The 15,731-nt window shown below is 53.0% G+C and overlaps 3 protein-coding genes across 3 annotated transcripts; 2 read left to right on the top strand and 1 right to left on the bottom strand.

Moving 5' to 3' along the window:
* Positions 1-685: 685 nt before the first annotated feature.
* On the top strand, positions 686-1,945 carry MIND_01249700 (N-terminal nucleophile aminohydrolases; the record flags this gene model as incomplete). The annotated part of the gene is made up of 6 exons (XM_037368982.1): positions 686-906; positions 965-1,046; positions 1,135-1,264; positions 1,324-1,430; positions 1,595-1,717; positions 1,808-1,945. The coding sequence occupies 6 exons, from the start codon at positions 686-688 to the stop codon at positions 1,943-1,945; spliced, it is 801 nt and encodes a 266-aa protein (XP_037214950.1).
* A 1,368-nt stretch (positions 1,946-3,313) lies between these two features.
* MIND_01249600 (ATP synthase subunit f, mitochondrial) lies at positions 3,314-3,797 on the bottom strand (the record flags this gene model as incomplete). Its single annotated transcript, XM_037368981.1, has 3 exons — positions 3,314-3,339; positions 3,385-3,676; positions 3,726-3,797. The coding sequence occupies 3 exons, from the start codon at positions 3,795-3,797 to the stop codon at positions 3,314-3,316; spliced, it is 390 nt and encodes a 129-aa protein (XP_037214949.1).
* A 359-nt stretch (positions 3,798-4,156) lies between these two features.
* MIND_01249500 (uncharacterized protein) lies at positions 4,157-6,363 on the top strand (the record flags this gene model as incomplete). The annotated part of the gene is made up of 14 exons (XM_037368980.1): positions 4,157-4,356; positions 4,405-4,517; positions 4,570-4,589; positions 4,641-4,769; positions 4,830-4,867; positions 4,913-4,986; positions 5,041-5,123; positions 5,176-5,190; positions 5,243-5,299; positions 5,354-5,503; positions 5,552-5,582; positions 5,628-5,650; positions 5,702-6,050; positions 6,095-6,363. The coding sequence occupies 14 exons, from the start codon at positions 4,157-4,159 to the stop codon at positions 6,361-6,363; spliced, it is 1,551 nt and encodes a 516-aa protein (XP_037214948.1).
* Positions 6,364-15,731: the final 9,368 nt, after the last annotated feature.

Here is a 15,731-nt window from a genome sequence, read left to right as displayed (position 1 = left end):
GGAGACGTCACCGAGGAACGTTGGCAGGGCCTAGATAGCGAGAGAAAGCAAGCGCAAGGGGTGCCTTATCGATACTATCTTCGCAGTCGTCATACCTGCGCTATGGGCGGCCGGGCCCTGACGCTCGTATTGATTGCAGCGATAAGCCTGTCCGTTTTGCCGCATGAAGACGCGGAGGGTCCGTCCCGAGAGCCGATCAGGATGCGCGAAGAGAAAAACTGCGCAGAGGGGCGGAGGTGCCAGCGTGGCAGCGCGACACGGGCTTTGCGGCGTCCGTTGACGGGCGGAACGGCATGGCGAGGACGACGAGATGACTGGGTGGCCCTAGCAACGGGCTGCGAGCGCTAGGTGAGTTGTCGGAACAACCAGCGAGCCCACAGGAGAGGTGCACCCTCGAGCCATATCTGCCCCACGAATCTTCGACGCAGAATGCACCCCCGTTGGTGCGGGTGAGCCTAGACCGGAGTGTGGGTGCCACTCACAGGGCAAACAGCCTTCGATGGAGCGACCCCGTCTAAAGGGAGATGAGCGGGAGGTGAAAGCTCGGCAAAATGCATCGCATCACCATGGGGGAATGATGGCGTGACGCGTGACGCTTCCCACGCGCGAGCCTGAAAAGCTACTTCGATGTCACTGGCGCAGACTCCCTCCCTACCCACCCCGTTGACCCACCCACCCCCAACCTATGGCCGCGTACTTCCAGGCACCCACTGCTTACTCGCGCACCGCTCTGCCGCCGCTCGCCGCTGTTTCCGCCCCGCAGCACCTCGTTCCACCGAGCGACACCAGCGGCACGATCATGGCCATTACTGGGGTGGGCTTCACTGTCATCGCGGGCGACGCACGCAGGGGTGACGCGTTCGGGGCCTATCCCCAGGTCAGATTCGTGCCTACGGTCTTCCGTCTGTGCGTTTCCCCTATCGCAACCGCGTCATTGGCTATTCGCGACTGACGGACGTTGTAGGACAGATAAGGCGGTGCTAGCGACCAATGGGTTTGCGTCTGATGGCAACATCTTCATTAAGAAGGTCCGCCAGCGCCTAGATGTGAGTTTTCCTTCTCGTTTTCGAAAACCTTAATCCCTGCGACCGGGGCCTATTCGCACTTGCGCTAATCTGCAATCATATCGCCCAGTGGTATCGCCATGCACACGCCAAAGACATGTCGCTGCACGCGATCGCCCTGCTGATCCAGTCAATGCTCTATCAACGGCGCTTCTGCCCTTTCTACGTCCACAATATCCTCGGCGGTATCGAAGACGACGGTAAGCAACTTAATACGCAATTCAATACGACGCACCAAGCTAATCACGCGACCCTCTAGGCTCGGGGGCGGTATACTCCTTCGACGAGGTCGGATCTTACGTGCGCGAAACATGTCGCGCCGCCGGGTCGGCATCGACGATGCTGCAGCCCTTCTTGGACAGCCAGGTCAGTCTGAAACGCCCCCACTCCGCATCGCGTGCCCTGCGATATTCCCATTGCCCCGCGCCGTGTGACGGCTGACGTCGAACACGATGCGTCCACAACCGACCCTTCACCGGGGTTCTTCCCCGATGCTTCTCGCATTCAAACCCGCTGACCGTCCGTTGCAGATATACCCCAAATCCAGCCAGCCACCTACGCCAGGCAGCGCAACGCATCTCTCCCTCGCGCGCGTGCTCGCGCTCGTGATGGACTCCTACAAACACGCCGCAGACCGCCTAAGCCACGATCAGGTGAGCAGTTGATAGCCCTCCCCCCTTGGTTTCTCTTTATCGTATTATTCCGCTTGCGAGCGTCATCTGACAGTGCTCACCCGTCCTTAGATCGGCGACGGGCTCGAAGTCTACATCGTGCTCTCCAAGGGCACTTCCACGCAGGGCCTCAACATCGAGGGTGTGTCCGAGGTGACCAGCATCCCGGGCGGCGAGCGCATATTCCTCCTCCGCAGATCCCTGGCTTGAGGGACATCAGCTTTTTTGTTATTATATATTACCCTAGACTCCGCTTCGTTCTTGATACTGATATGGCGTTCATCGGCGCGCCGGCTTGGGACTTTGTACTTGTGTGGCTGCTGCGGTCGTGTCTTGTAATATGTATGTACTTGCGGTCGGATATTTGCAACTTAGACGGTTGGCTCTATTGAAAACCTATCAGTAACGAATTTCTCTTCCATCATTACACTCACGTCCACCACGGCGGCCTATCCACCGAGTCCCTTTCCATCGCTATCTCCTGGCGCCGAATATAGCCTCCTTCCTCTTCCAACCATTCAGTCTATTTCGAGGACAAAGATCGCCTCCACGCACCGGAGTGCCTTCGTCCCCGGTCCCGAGCAACGCCACGTCCCCACGCGGGTGGGTCTGCTGAGCAGCGTTCTCTCCCCGGAGTTGGCCATTGGCAGGCATGACTGACAGCGAGCTGTCTAGTGCTGTGCGACCGGTGCCGAGCCGAGGTAGGTCCACGGTGTCACAAGACACAGCACGCTGCCGCATCGGCGGAAAGATACATCGGATGCTCGTCAGTTCGTACCATAGGCCAACGTCAATGATTCCTACTGAATTTCTCATTGGTCCCGCAACGACGATGTGCCCTGCCTGGAGCCTGCACAGTTTCCTTCGGAGACCATATCAGTTGCCAAATCTTGCAAGACATGAAGAGCGACCTTGAATGTGAAATACGACATAACAGACACAAATGTCGACGGATGCATGTGGTTCAGGCCTCTTTCCTGTCAGTCTGGAAGTAATGGATGAGTTGTGGAGAGTTGTTGGACTTACCACGGATTGCTTTCATGATTTTCGCGACCTGTCGCTACTTAGATCGACATTGTAAGAGTGCAAAATCGCGTTATGGATATGGTGTACGCAATCCGAGAGATTGAGTCTGCGTTCTTGAACAGGTAGCGAGCTGCGTTTTTCGTTCACCAACTACAATGTCGGAAAACAAAATAGCACAAGCAAACGAGAGAGAACACATACGGGGAAAATAGATTCAGAAACCCACTGTCGAAGGAGTACGGGATCCACGACGCCGTTTTGAGCGTCGCAATTTGATTTTCACGGAGTTGCGCAGCTCAGCGGGAGTCAGCAGATTAACAAACCCAGTCCGATGGAATCTGGTACTGGGAGTTGAGGGTTTGAAAGATCCGATCCCATGTGGGTTGACGAAGCAAATTCCACCAGTGCTCATGTCCGCAGGATCCCATGCGCTCCATCGCTATGCTGTCTGGGAGAATCACGCCCGGTTAAGCCGAGTGGGGAATGGCATGGGAGAACGAATGGTGGATTTATTTTCTACGATGACAGGGCTCCAAACGCCATATGGAACGTCTAATGCGCGTTGTTCTTGTGGTGCTCTAGCGAGAATAAGCGGGGGAAGCAGGAAAGGGCAGCACACGCACTGAGATGAACTGGGGAGAGAGAGAAGAGTGGTTGAAAAGAGGGTGGAGGAAGGAGAGAGTATGTCAGCGTCGTCGTCGTTGAGGAGGGAATATAGCACGCACGTTGGTAGTCCAGCGTATACCCCATCAGCCACAGCCCGCCAATCAGCGCCAGTACCGGCTTCGCGCTGGCGTTCTTCCCACTGAACCAGCGCCCCTTGACTCCCGCCACCGCAGGCGCCGGCGCGCGGCCCTTCGGGAGCTTGGAGTAGAATGACACGAGGGGCCCGAGCGGGCCAGCGGAGTCGCCCGACTGGTGACGTGTCAGTTAACACAGCGGATGGGGTGTGTAGGGGACGCACAACGAGCCTGGGGGTGGCAATTTTGGGCGGGACGAGCCCGCCGAGGGAGCGACGGATGAGGGAGGCGTGCATGGGGCTGCGGTGATGACCGGAGGAGGAAAGTGATGGAAGAAACACGTGGTGATCGATTTTTTCTTCTTCACACGTCATCCTTCCTTTCGATTCTTCCTTAGATTCTTCCTCAACCTGGCGCAAGCGGTGGCCAGGTCCGCGGTCGTTCAGACGGGTAAGCCCGTGCGGTACTGTCGAGCGAGCCCTCTCCAGCGAAGAAGCCTCATTGAACCCCGGGCTGCAGACATCGAATGGTGGACTGCTGGTCGAAAACTGTTCTTCTTGGCGCAGGCGGTGGCCCACCTTCGACAGCAGATATTCAAAGACATGCCGATTGATACAGCTTTCCATCTCTGTGGACGCGCCTCGTTGCGCGTGCGATGATTCCCCTCATTTCTTCTCACTCATCGATCCGACCGGGTCTCCGTGCCGACACAGCCTTGCGCTCTTTGCCTCTCCATCCCATCGATCGACCACTCTCCTGCGCACTGGCAATGTCTTCTAACCCCAGCGACCTCAAGACAGAGAAAGGGCACGGCCAGCCAGCGCCAGCGGAGGTCGTCGTCCGGCGCTCGTTCTTGTACGTCGATAGCACAGATGTGGGCTGATTTCGCTGACCCACGCCCAGCGGCCTCAAGAGTTCCTTCTTCGCGAAAAGCAAGAACAGCGTCGTCCAGGGCGGGACGTTCATCGTCGACAATCGCACCTTTTTCACGATGCCGCTGCGCAAGCCCAAGATCGGTGCGTGCTGCATTGGCCGACATTGTCTAGTTGCTGATCTATGTTAATGCAGATAAGAAGTTCAATATCGAGGTACGCCGCTCCTCTGTGTCGCCTCTGAACTCATCACCTATTACCGTCTAGCAAGTCGAACAATCCCGCGTCGAGCTGTTGAGGGAGATCATCGTTCGAAAGCGGACGCGCTTGCATTGGGCTAATTTCGATGGCCGTGCCGTGGTGGTACGGGTATTTGAAGGGCCGCGTGCAGTCAAGGTCTCTTTGATCTATTACTCTTGTTTTATGGACATTGAATTCGAACTAACTCTCTTCCAGCGCCGAGACCGTGATATAGAGCTCAATGCAGATCTCTTGTATGCCATCGCTGCTTCATAAAATGTCGGCACTGACACTGTTAGCCATCCCAACCATCTACGTATCATCGCAGCCTCGTCAAAGAAGACCACAAAACCATTTGTCATTTATCAAGGAGGTTTGTTGGATTTCCTTTATAACATGGTAAATCAAAGTGATTATGTTTTAATAGATCTCAGAACAAATGCTGCCCACAAAGTTACCCATTTCCTACGCGGGGAACTAGGAAAGACACTTGTTGCCTCCTGGACCATGGTTTGGCTCTTGTATCAATATTTGTGTGAAGAGTGACTGAATGGTCATCCAGGCCTTGGATATTGTAGTATTGGCCTCTGTCTAGTAACCTTGATCACTCTTGGTTAATCACTTACTAGGCCGCTGTTCAGTATCTACACAGCAAACCCTCCATTTTTGCTCAGCTGTGCCCAGCAGTAAGTGAGAATATTAAGCACTAGCACACAATTGATATAATTTGATAATCCTAGAATATTGATGTTCTTTTGGATGTATTTGGAAATGTTCGGCTGTCTTTAACAGCTGGAGCAACGGAGCGCCATCACTTTTGGCATAAGCGAAAAGTTGCCACAATCAAACGCAAAGCAGAGGTGATTGTATATGATTCATTGATATATCGTGTAAGCTCTGCATTGTCCCAGTATAGGGTTTGCTCATATGATAATAAGGTTTTCCAACAGGCACACAGTCAAATTTATGGTATAGACATCTCATCTAGTTTTCTACTCCAATAACTTGCCTCAGGGGATTGTATGGCAAAGGACCCTGTCCGTTTCATAACATTTGAAGCACATCTTCGATCCAAAGGACTATACCAGGCCGGTTTTCTACCAAGTCAACGACTTCCTCGTTATGGCCTCCGTAGGACAATTGAATGGGAGGCAAGCCCACCGCTGTGGACACTCCAAGACATTATGAATGGTCTACATGCACAAATAGAACCGCTGAAAGGAGTTGAAGAGAAGGATATGCCAGTGTATAAGTTTACCCACAATGCTTGGTATAATGTGGGCTCCCAGGTCCATCGATGCCCAGCATATCATCGGGAAGAGATTTACCTTGCTGCTGACTTTGCACATACAAACATGATCACGGAGGATTTTCCGGCCCTGAATGAACGCTGTGTTGTATGCCATCAAGTGGTTAAAGCACCTGGACAATCACTCTGTATGGAATCTCAAAAGAAGGAAAATCATTAATGATTTCTTTAGGTCAGAGGACACCCTTTGATGGACATCTGTCTGTTTATACTATAGATGACTACTTTGTGCATCATGAGGATGGATGGTCAGATGATCTGGCACACCAGCATCCATTTGGTAAAATACTGCCTGAAAGTGAAGAAGAGGAGGCATGGGAAAATTTTGTCTATATTGTGAAAAAATCTCGGGGTCTTGCTACTGAGGAGGATCATGCTGCATGGAAAGCGGCACTCTCAGATGCAGAAAAAGATTTTCCCAGAGTCCGTTGGCATGCATGATTACTGTTGAAATTTATAAGTTTTATGTTTCTTATTGGCTGGCGGCCAACATGTCCCAGGATGACTTGGATAAGCACTATGAGAGATACTGCAACTAGAAGTGCACTCTGGCCTTAAAATCAAGGTCAGTAACTGTCTCTGGCTGGATGTCTCTAATTTCCAAGCCTGGAGAAGTTGAAGCATTGAGGATATTTATGTCACAAACAGAGCTGGATCAAATGATGGGTCAACTGAATAAGTAATTAAGTGATGACTTTGTAGAACAAAGTAAAGGGAGGACTTGTGAAATGGGTAGGAGTCTGTGACTAGTGTGATAGACTCCCCAACAGGTACGGGTATTCAGTGTAATCAATGAGAATAAAAGTTTAAAGAACTAGTTTATAGGATATCTAGCAGGCTACTTATATCCTGTCTGCACCTGTGACGACACATACTAGTGTAACAGGTGTCAGACTCAACGAGACTGTGAGTAGCTATTTCAATATGATACTTGTCACACCCAGTTCTTCTCTGGATACCACATGTGGCTTGGCTTTGGACCCAATATAGCATATCCAGTGTATGATCCAAAATTTTACCTAATACTGCATAGTGGTGCCCAAATGCCAAGTTGAGGCTAAGATTTGGTTGGTCACCAAGTCTCACATGCTGAGGCAGTTTTGACACCTGTTCTGAGCCCATTTTGGGGTCATTTCTGGAACCCCCATTTGGCTCCACCTGTGTCACAGGCAGTCTTCTCCAAACCATTGATGCACTGCTGATGTGACTGAGAGTGTGAGCTACACCACACATGGTGCTACCAAACATTCTGAGGGCTGAGCTGCTGGTATATATTGGCTATCCCCAGCACTCCCAGCAATCCCAGCACTATGCAAGTAAGTTCACGTCATGCACTGTGGCATCATCTGCATCAAATGTGTTCACACGCACAACAGTGACTGTCTGAGTCCTTGGGTGCAGCCCCAGAACTCAGTCTGACTCGCCCTCGAAGTTATCTCATTTTATTGCTAGTTTCTAAGCACACTGTATTCCCTAGTTCATCAGGAACAGACAACTTTGCAATCATGTGCTAGGTAGATTTGATAGCCGTGGTAGCACGGTAGACAAGTCCCGTGATCTCGGGCGCTTGGTAGCAACCTGCCAACATATGGTAGCAGTTAGTAGCAATTCAGTGACACCTCAGTAGCGAGTGGTAGTGGGTTATTGCACAACAGCAATACTTGCATTTCTATTCAACTTGCACATATAAAAGAGGTCGAATAATTACATTGCTACTACTCGATACATAGGATACACTAAATACATAAGACATTGGGGATAAGAATGGATGAAGACAGAAAGAGGACCAGATTTCGGCATGAGATGTGGTGTACTTACCTTTATCCAGAAGGCTGTGCATCACAAGCGAGCGGCAAGATGTTCCCCGCGGCTCGGAAGCACAATGACGTGGTGAAGGGGCAGTGACGTACCGGGTAAGGCCAGCGAGAGGTGAGCAATGGGTGGGCCTTCCCCAGGCAGAAATGGCGGTTTCATCGGATTGGCATGGTCAATTTGGCTAGAAATCGGTGAGCAGGTTGCAGCAAGGTGGGGCACGACGCGTATCAAGTATTGTACAATTTGGTGGAGGGGGAGCCAAGTTCTAGGCGGGACAACATTCTCCTAGGTGAGAGAGAGGAGACACAGACAACAGCAAGGTCGGCTGTGCTGGGACTCAGGTGAGTAGCTCTCGACACAAAAACATGACTCTTCGTACCAATTTTCACCCAGCACCATCCACTCTCGAGTGCTCAGTATGAAGCTGAGGAAGTGTTGAAGGACAGTGGGGCAGCATGAGCTTAGTGGTAGCAAGCGGTGAAACTCTAGGCTACACACTGGACGGGGGGGGGGGGAAGAAGAGGGAAGAGACAAGAGGGCGACAAAAAATGATGCCATCTTTAAGAGCACAGCAACCATCAAGCAGCAAACTGCGGCATCACACCAAGCAATGACATCATTTGATTTGGGGACTTAGCGGAAATTTCGGACTCTCAGGCCAATACTGATTCAAAGCAGTAGTTTGCTTGAGTTATCTCTATAGTTCTGGTGATCTTCCTTTGTTCATAAGCCATACACATAATATTGATCATCTCTAGTTCAAACAACCATGTTCTGTCTATCAACAGCTACCAAGCTAATGGAGTGATGCTATCAAACACTACCACATGCTACTGCACTATCTGTCCTTGCTACAACAGCTACTATGCCTACAGGTGCTACTGTGCATTGGCATGAAGCAAGGTAGCAAATAATACTTTCCTGATGTTATTAAAAGTTTCTTAGCCCCCCACATCCATGATCTGAGTTCTGCTATTTCTGATATGTCTGCCCAATCCAGACCCTTACTATTTACCCATATTATCCCATCCTGCCCTCCAAGTCCTGAGTATAGACTCCCCCCTTGCATTTTACGTTACTGGGAGCTGTGTGGCTTACCATTTTTGGGTTAGCTCATACTCTCAAGCTCGTTTGCAGTGCATTATCTGCATTTAAGCCCTTTCCACTATGGTGGTTGTCTTGCTCTGTCACGGATAAGACTCGGCCCATCTGCTCTGGCACTGGTGTCGGGTTGTCACGGGCCTGCAACATGCAGCACATGATGACGGGGAACAGGCGCCCCAGTAGGAGGAACACACACCTGGGAATCACATGACTGAGAACAACATGTTGAGCCATTGCCGAGACCAACTCAACACCAGGGGATTGAGAGGGCTAATCTGCGGCGAGGCTGAATATTTCCTGCTTGCTTATGCAAGATTATCTAATCCTGATTGCCACGTGTTGCACCTTGTGCATGTTATTTCATCATGTGTCATATTGTGGCGGGGAGGTATCCGGAAGGGTGATGGCAGCAGCCTCTGGAGCTGTCTTCCCACCCAGACTAGCATTGATAGCCGTATTTAGTGGATGCCCGCCATTAGCCCAAGTCCCTATAGTTAGAGGGTTATAGTACCCTACTCTATCCCTCTGACTAGAGGGTATTAGGATGCACTATAGGTGGGTTGGGTGCTAGCCATCCTTCCTTTCCCCGTTGCTTCCGTTCCATAATCTCTCTCCCTTCCCCTTTGCTTTTGTTGGCTTTCTCATTTCCCTGTAAGGGCAACCCGGAGGCCTGAGATCAAGGTCCTAGCAGGGGAGGATCCAAAGCGTGAACATTGGTAAGCAAATACAAATGAAGCTGACCTAGCAGGGGAGGATCCAAAGAGAAGAAACTCTAAGGGTCCGCCTGCTAGGGAGCTGACTATATACTGCTTGTCCGTAGCTGCCACTGTCGGGCACAGAAGGCTTGGGCGGCGTCGCAGGCAAGGTCCCAGGGCGACCGTTGGGAGGGCGTTGACGGATCGGTGATTGTGCGGGCGAGATGGAGGGCCGGACCGGAGACGGAACCGGAATCGGACCGGAATCGGAGGCGTCTCCGAGGGGCCGAAAGGGAGGTTCCCCTGACATCACCCCCCCCTTTGAATGCGGCGTCCCGACGCATAGACCGGAACGGAATCGAGTCGAAGGTCGCGGAGGCGATGTGCCGTGGTTTGCCAGGGTACTTACGGTAGAACTCCGCGATTTTCTCCGGGGCGAAGACGCGGTCGAAGCGGACCCACTGGTCGTGCGACGCGTCGTAGCCTTTCCATCTGACGAAGTAATTCAGCCGTTTATACCTCACCCTTGCGTCCAAGATTTCCTCTACTTCCCACTCCGGGACTCCGTCCTCAAGGTCCGGAGGGGGCTGGTCGTAGCCGGGACGTCCGTTGAAGGGGTCGTCTTGGGCGAGCTCAAGCTTGACGACGGGGAAGACCGGGTGGAGCTTCGAGTAACGCGGAGGGAGGTCGAGCTTGTAGGCACCTTTGCTGATCTCTACTGCGTCGACCGTCGTATGACACTCGGAGAAGTGGGCGCGCTTTCCGCGTTATCGTGTTGTACCCATGGAAGTATGTCTCCGACCGTGGCTCACAGTTCATCGCGGACTTCACCCGAGAACTCTGGCGTCTGATCGGCATCAAGCCAGCCACGTCGCGAAAATCGCGGAGTTCTACCGTAAGTACCCTGGCAAACCACGGCACATCGCCTCCGCGACCTTCGACTTGATTCCGTTCCGGTCTATGCGTCGGGACGCCGCATTCAAAGGGGGGGGTGATGTCAGGGGAACCTCCCTTTCGGCCCCTCGGAGACGCCTCCGATTCCGGTCCGATTCCGGTTCCGTCTCCAGTCCGGCCCTCCATCTCGCCCGCACAATCACCGATCCGTCAACGCCCTCCCAACGGTCGCCCTGGGACCTTGCCTGCGACGCCGCCCAAGCCTTCTGTGCCCGACAGTGGCAGCTACGGACAAGCAGTATATAGTCAGCTCCCTAGCAGGCGGACCCTTAGAGTTTCTTCTCTTTGGATCCTCCCCTGCTAGGTCAGCTTCATTTGTATTTGCTTACCAATGTTCACGCTTTGGATCCTCCCCTGCTAGGACCTTGATCTCAGGCCTCCGGGGTTGCCCTTACAGACTGCTTTGATCCACAACATGGTTCTCGTTACTAATGGCGAGTCTGAACGCAGGCATTGTACTGTTGAAATGGAGGATGGTGAACACAAGCCATCGCCGAGGTGATGACGTCAGCACCGATCCCGCCATCACCGACGCACGACGCGTAGGGAATATTTGTCAGGGGAACCCCCGATTCAGCCTCCTTCGGATCATCCGAACGCATCCGAGGCGCATCCGACCAGCGCCCCCTTGGATGCTCCGACCCACCCCGAGCCTTGTCCACGGCTTTTTTTTGCCTGCACAATCACCAATCCGTCAAGACCCTCCCAATGATCACCTTGGGACAGAGCCTGTGACGCCGCTCAGGCCTTCTGTGCTCTACGTCAGCAGTTACAGACAACCAGTATATAGTTGGCACCCTAGCAGGCGGACACTTAGAGTTTCTTCCCTTTGGATCCTCCCCTGCTAGGTCGGTCCCTCTGTGTATTTCCTGGAGCTTTTATTCACGCTTTGGATCCTCCCCTGCTAGGCTTTTGTCAGAGTGTCCAGGGTTGCCCTTACAATCACAATCTGATTCAAAACAAGCTCCATTTATTTATAAACTCCTGCAGTGCACACCACTCCCCAGTTAGCTACTTGGTAGTAGGGTTTATATATATGCATTGCTATAGCCACTGTTCATCTTGCCAAATTTGAACTAGTAAGTATAAGCTGTGTATCACAAACTAGAGTTGCCTAACACCTACTGTTTCAAATGGAATATTCTGTAGACCTTGAATGGTCAAGGATGATACCCTACTTGGCATACCCTACAACAGAGTCAGCATTCTCTTCCAGTGTAACTGATGCCCTGCCTTATTATCAGACGCCATTATCAGTGCACCAGTCTTCCGGAAAACTACCATCTGAAGTGATGTCGTTACAGCCGACAAGCGGGTCATTACATTATCTATGAAACTGCCTCAACTCTCTTGCCATGATACTACTCAGCTAAGAGGAAATTATACCAGAGATGGGTGAACAGCTACTAGTATGAGTGTATTGATGTACCGCGCTCAGGAGTGAGCATATTGTACTAGTAGAAACATCCTTGAGCTGAGGATTTGAGAGTTCTGATTCCAGACAGGCTTCTTCGAGCTACCAGTTGATCATTAAGCTCTGGAGCAACAATCTACAATGTGACAAACTCACCTTGTTCAGTGCAGCTTCGAGTAGGACGCCATCATCAGCTGTCGCGGAAATTGGGGGTTCACTGGAGATTCCTAACTGGTTGAGCACAGAGAAAATAGTATTTCGGGGGTGTTCTAGCACCCCAATTTGACTCGCATGCTCGGTGAAACCAGCAGATGCTGCCACACATTGGTTAGGGGATGACGCCACACTGGTGCCGAGCCCGGAGTCCTCTGGCAATAGCACATTGTGGGTATCCGATGCTTGCCGCGGTGCCACACAATGAGACTCAGAGCAGTACTGGCAGGCAGAGGGCGTAGACCACAGTGGCATCGAGACACGCATGCGCAGACCGGGAAGATCTTCAAGTCGAGGAGTTGAGATGGTGGGGTTGACAGTTGTTGGTCCCTGCAATTGTCGAGTGGCTTAAGAACCCACGACATGACTCTGTTGTGGCGACCATGAACACCGCCATAGGTGGCCACACAATACACAACGGGCACCTAGAATATTCCAATGACTCTCAACCAAGTCATCCCATGACTGCCACGCACCCTAAAGAGCCTACTGCACCTCATCTCCGACGTCCCGTTTTGTGTGGTCTCGCGGCACGAGTGCCAAGAACCAACGGAATTGAACAGAATGAGACACAAAATCCCTTATGAATACTCGCATATGGGGTGCCACAAGGCCTGGGTCCGATGCGAAAATCTATCATGGCCCCCTCAATCAAGAGGTCCCAGGATGTGTGAAACTCCAGCGATAGGATGAGGCATGAGAAAGCTGACGAGGAGTCATGGTGGTGAGCCACAAGTGCGCTGATTTACACGGGCCGGACTCACCGTAAGAGCACACCCACATTCAACAGGCTATGCTGCGCGTCATTAGCGCCAGGCGCACTGGGCACCTTCTTCAATCGGAGGAAAGCCTTCGATCCTCTGACGAGACGAGACAGGTAAGGTGTCCGCTCATGGCGGTTCAGGACAAGCTGGGAGTTTTTGGGGCATCAACGGGAATCAACGGTTTATTGTTCTTTCTCCGCGGCAAGCAACGAAGTGAGATTTAAAATCACACGCGTACACAACAAGTTGGGATAACACCCCTTCCGTTGTCACATCCACCGCTGCCAATCACTGTCGAGCCGGGGATCCACCCCATTTCGCGTGGCTCTTGCGCATGAGGCGCTCCGTGTGGCTCTATTCTCGACCGAGGGGAGCACTCAGTCGAATTGATATAGCTATAATAGGGCCAGTCGGCGTGAAAGTGTCGTCGACCGGTGATAGTGCCGGGGGGCAGAGGTTCAGTGTGTGTGGATCCGTTCGGCGTTTTCGATACACACGCTGTGAGAGGGTGCAGTTGAATCCGAAGCGAGCGCCCTCCAGCGGCGGTGAGGGCGGGTGACCGTGAAAGCAAGCTAGACTTCGTATTTACGTTCGAGGCAATACATTATCGCCGAGCGACGGTGGGCATGATTTTGAGGGACACGGCAATATGGCATAATGACGAGCAGACGAAGCGGTCCGCTCGTGCTACCGGAAAGAGAGAGTCAGCGGCGGGCGGGACAGTCGTGGGGCCCGTGGCGGAGTCGGAAGCGAGGAGGAGGGGGGCAATGTGATCACCAGGTGGGAGGGATCCACTTGGCGGCAGGATGCCATCTTCATGCGCGGCAGGCGTGAGTTCGCGTATACAAGAGACGACAAGCTCGCGCGAGTCTCAGCGTTTGGGCGAAGGATGATAGAGCGTTGGAGCCGACATTGGGCAATGGGGGTAGGTGAGGTGGGGATAATGTCCGCTTGACGGAGACAAGGCATTGGAGGGTCCGTGAATCGTTTTTTGCGGAGAGCGCAGCACAGGGTATCTTTGTGCTGTTTGCGTATGATCACGGTGCAGGCAGGACGAGTACACGCACCATATATCTGGGTTAGAGCTTCACAGCAGTTTGAAGCCGCTCGTCATACATTTCCTCTGCCAACCTGCACCCACGGGATCCCCCCACGTCGTGTTCCGAGGAGCGTTGGCTGTGTCCTCTCGGGTTTGAGTCGTCGACGTGGCCAGCGGAATTGAGTGGAAGAGACATGCGATGATGCCGTTACGCGTGACAGCACAGCACACTGACGAAACGTGATCCTGGTCGGCAATCACACGTCCTTCTTTCCTCCGCTCTTCCATCTTGTTCGCGTCACCTTCTGCTCGACTCGGACAACGCGAGCTGCTGCTTCCTCGGCTACATAGTCTCGACGACCTCCCGTCGACTAGCCCCGCTCGCCTTTCCATCGACCGCTCCGACGAGATTCCACGCCGAGCAATGGAAAACACCCCGCCAGACCCCGCCCGCTTGCCGACACGTCCCCGCCCGCATCCGCAAGACGACCTCGCGCTCAAACATCGTCCGGGCGAGGTGCGTTGCTTTCTGCTCCATTGATTCCTGAACACTTCTTGACGGCCCCCTTCAGTTTCAGGCGCCGGACGCTAGGCGAGTAGATACTGGCGAGACGCGAATCAGCCAGCGAGCCCTCGGGGAGCTGCGGACTGATGTGCGGCGGCGCGAGGATATGCGCGAGGTGCGCTCCGTTTTTGACTGCCAGATGAGACAGTTGCTGACGCGCACTTGCAGACCGACGGACAGTCCGAACTTGCAAAGCATATTCACGACAAAAGGAGGGTAGAAAGTGGCGAGCTTGCGAGAGCGACTTCAGGACTCGCTGGAAGATAACGCTGGCTTGAAATCGGTGCGTTGTAACGATTTCTGCGAGATGCGGTGCTGAAAGCATGGCGATTTCGCCAGCGATGTGAAGAACTTTCTGCTGCGCTGGAAGGGATACATGTCATGTACAACCGGCTGGCCCAGACGACCACCGAACTTCGCGGGGAAAACACGAACTTGCAGTTGAAGTTGTTGGTATGTTCGATTAGCTGCACCGTTGCATCTTCCGCTTATGCTGACCAGGCGGCTCACGAAGCCCAAACGATCGTAAGTGCTTCCGATATTCAGGTGACGATCGTGAAACTGAGGATTTTCCAGCCAGCAGTAGTCCGTGAGCGGCAGCTCTATCTCGATTCCTGGCCGCTCTTCCTTCACCACCGTCCACGCGCCCCGATCTGCGCCTTCTTGACCCAGTTCTCGACAAAGTGCGCGCATGGGTCCGCATGTCACCGGTGCAGGTTGAGGCAAGTTCCCACACTAGTCCCGCCTCCTTCTAGCGCCAATCCCGTTCTCAGCGCTCGCGGGAGTTCATGCTGCTGGCCGGGCGCACCGTGTTGTGCTCTGCGGACACGACACATGTACTGGTATTCTCCCCGCAGGTGTAATGCCGCTAGGGCACCGCCGCAGTGGGCAAGTGAATCAGTGCCGCGGCAAGCTGGGTCAAGCCCAAGGGCATCAATCCCACTTACAGCACTTTGCAAAAGTGTAGGTGGTTTGTGGAGCCTACTCGATGCTCCAACCTGTTTACTGTTGTTGTGGCTCCTGCCAAGTTTCAAGCTGGCCTGGGAACCGTTGAGTGGAGCCCGAGACCCATTTATGGGAAAAACACGACAACAAGTGTAAACAGGTTGGAGCGCTGAACGCGCTCCACAAACCACCTACACTTCTGCAAAGTGCTGTAAGCGAGCCTGATCAGTAGGAGTGATGCGGACTTCTGATTTCGTTATCCCTCCCACACAGATGTCTCCAAGATGACTACTCCCTCAGC

Source organism: Mycena indigotica, assembly GCF_014461135.1.
Source record: "Mycena indigotica strain 171206Taipei chromosome Unknown Mind.scaff0012, whole genome shotgun sequence".
NCBI lineage: Eukaryota > Fungi > Basidiomycota > Agaricomycetes > Agaricales > Mycenaceae > Mycena > Mycena indigotica.
The sequence above is the reverse complement of the archived record's forward strand: the minus strand, read 5'-3'. Positions and strand labels throughout refer to the sequence as shown.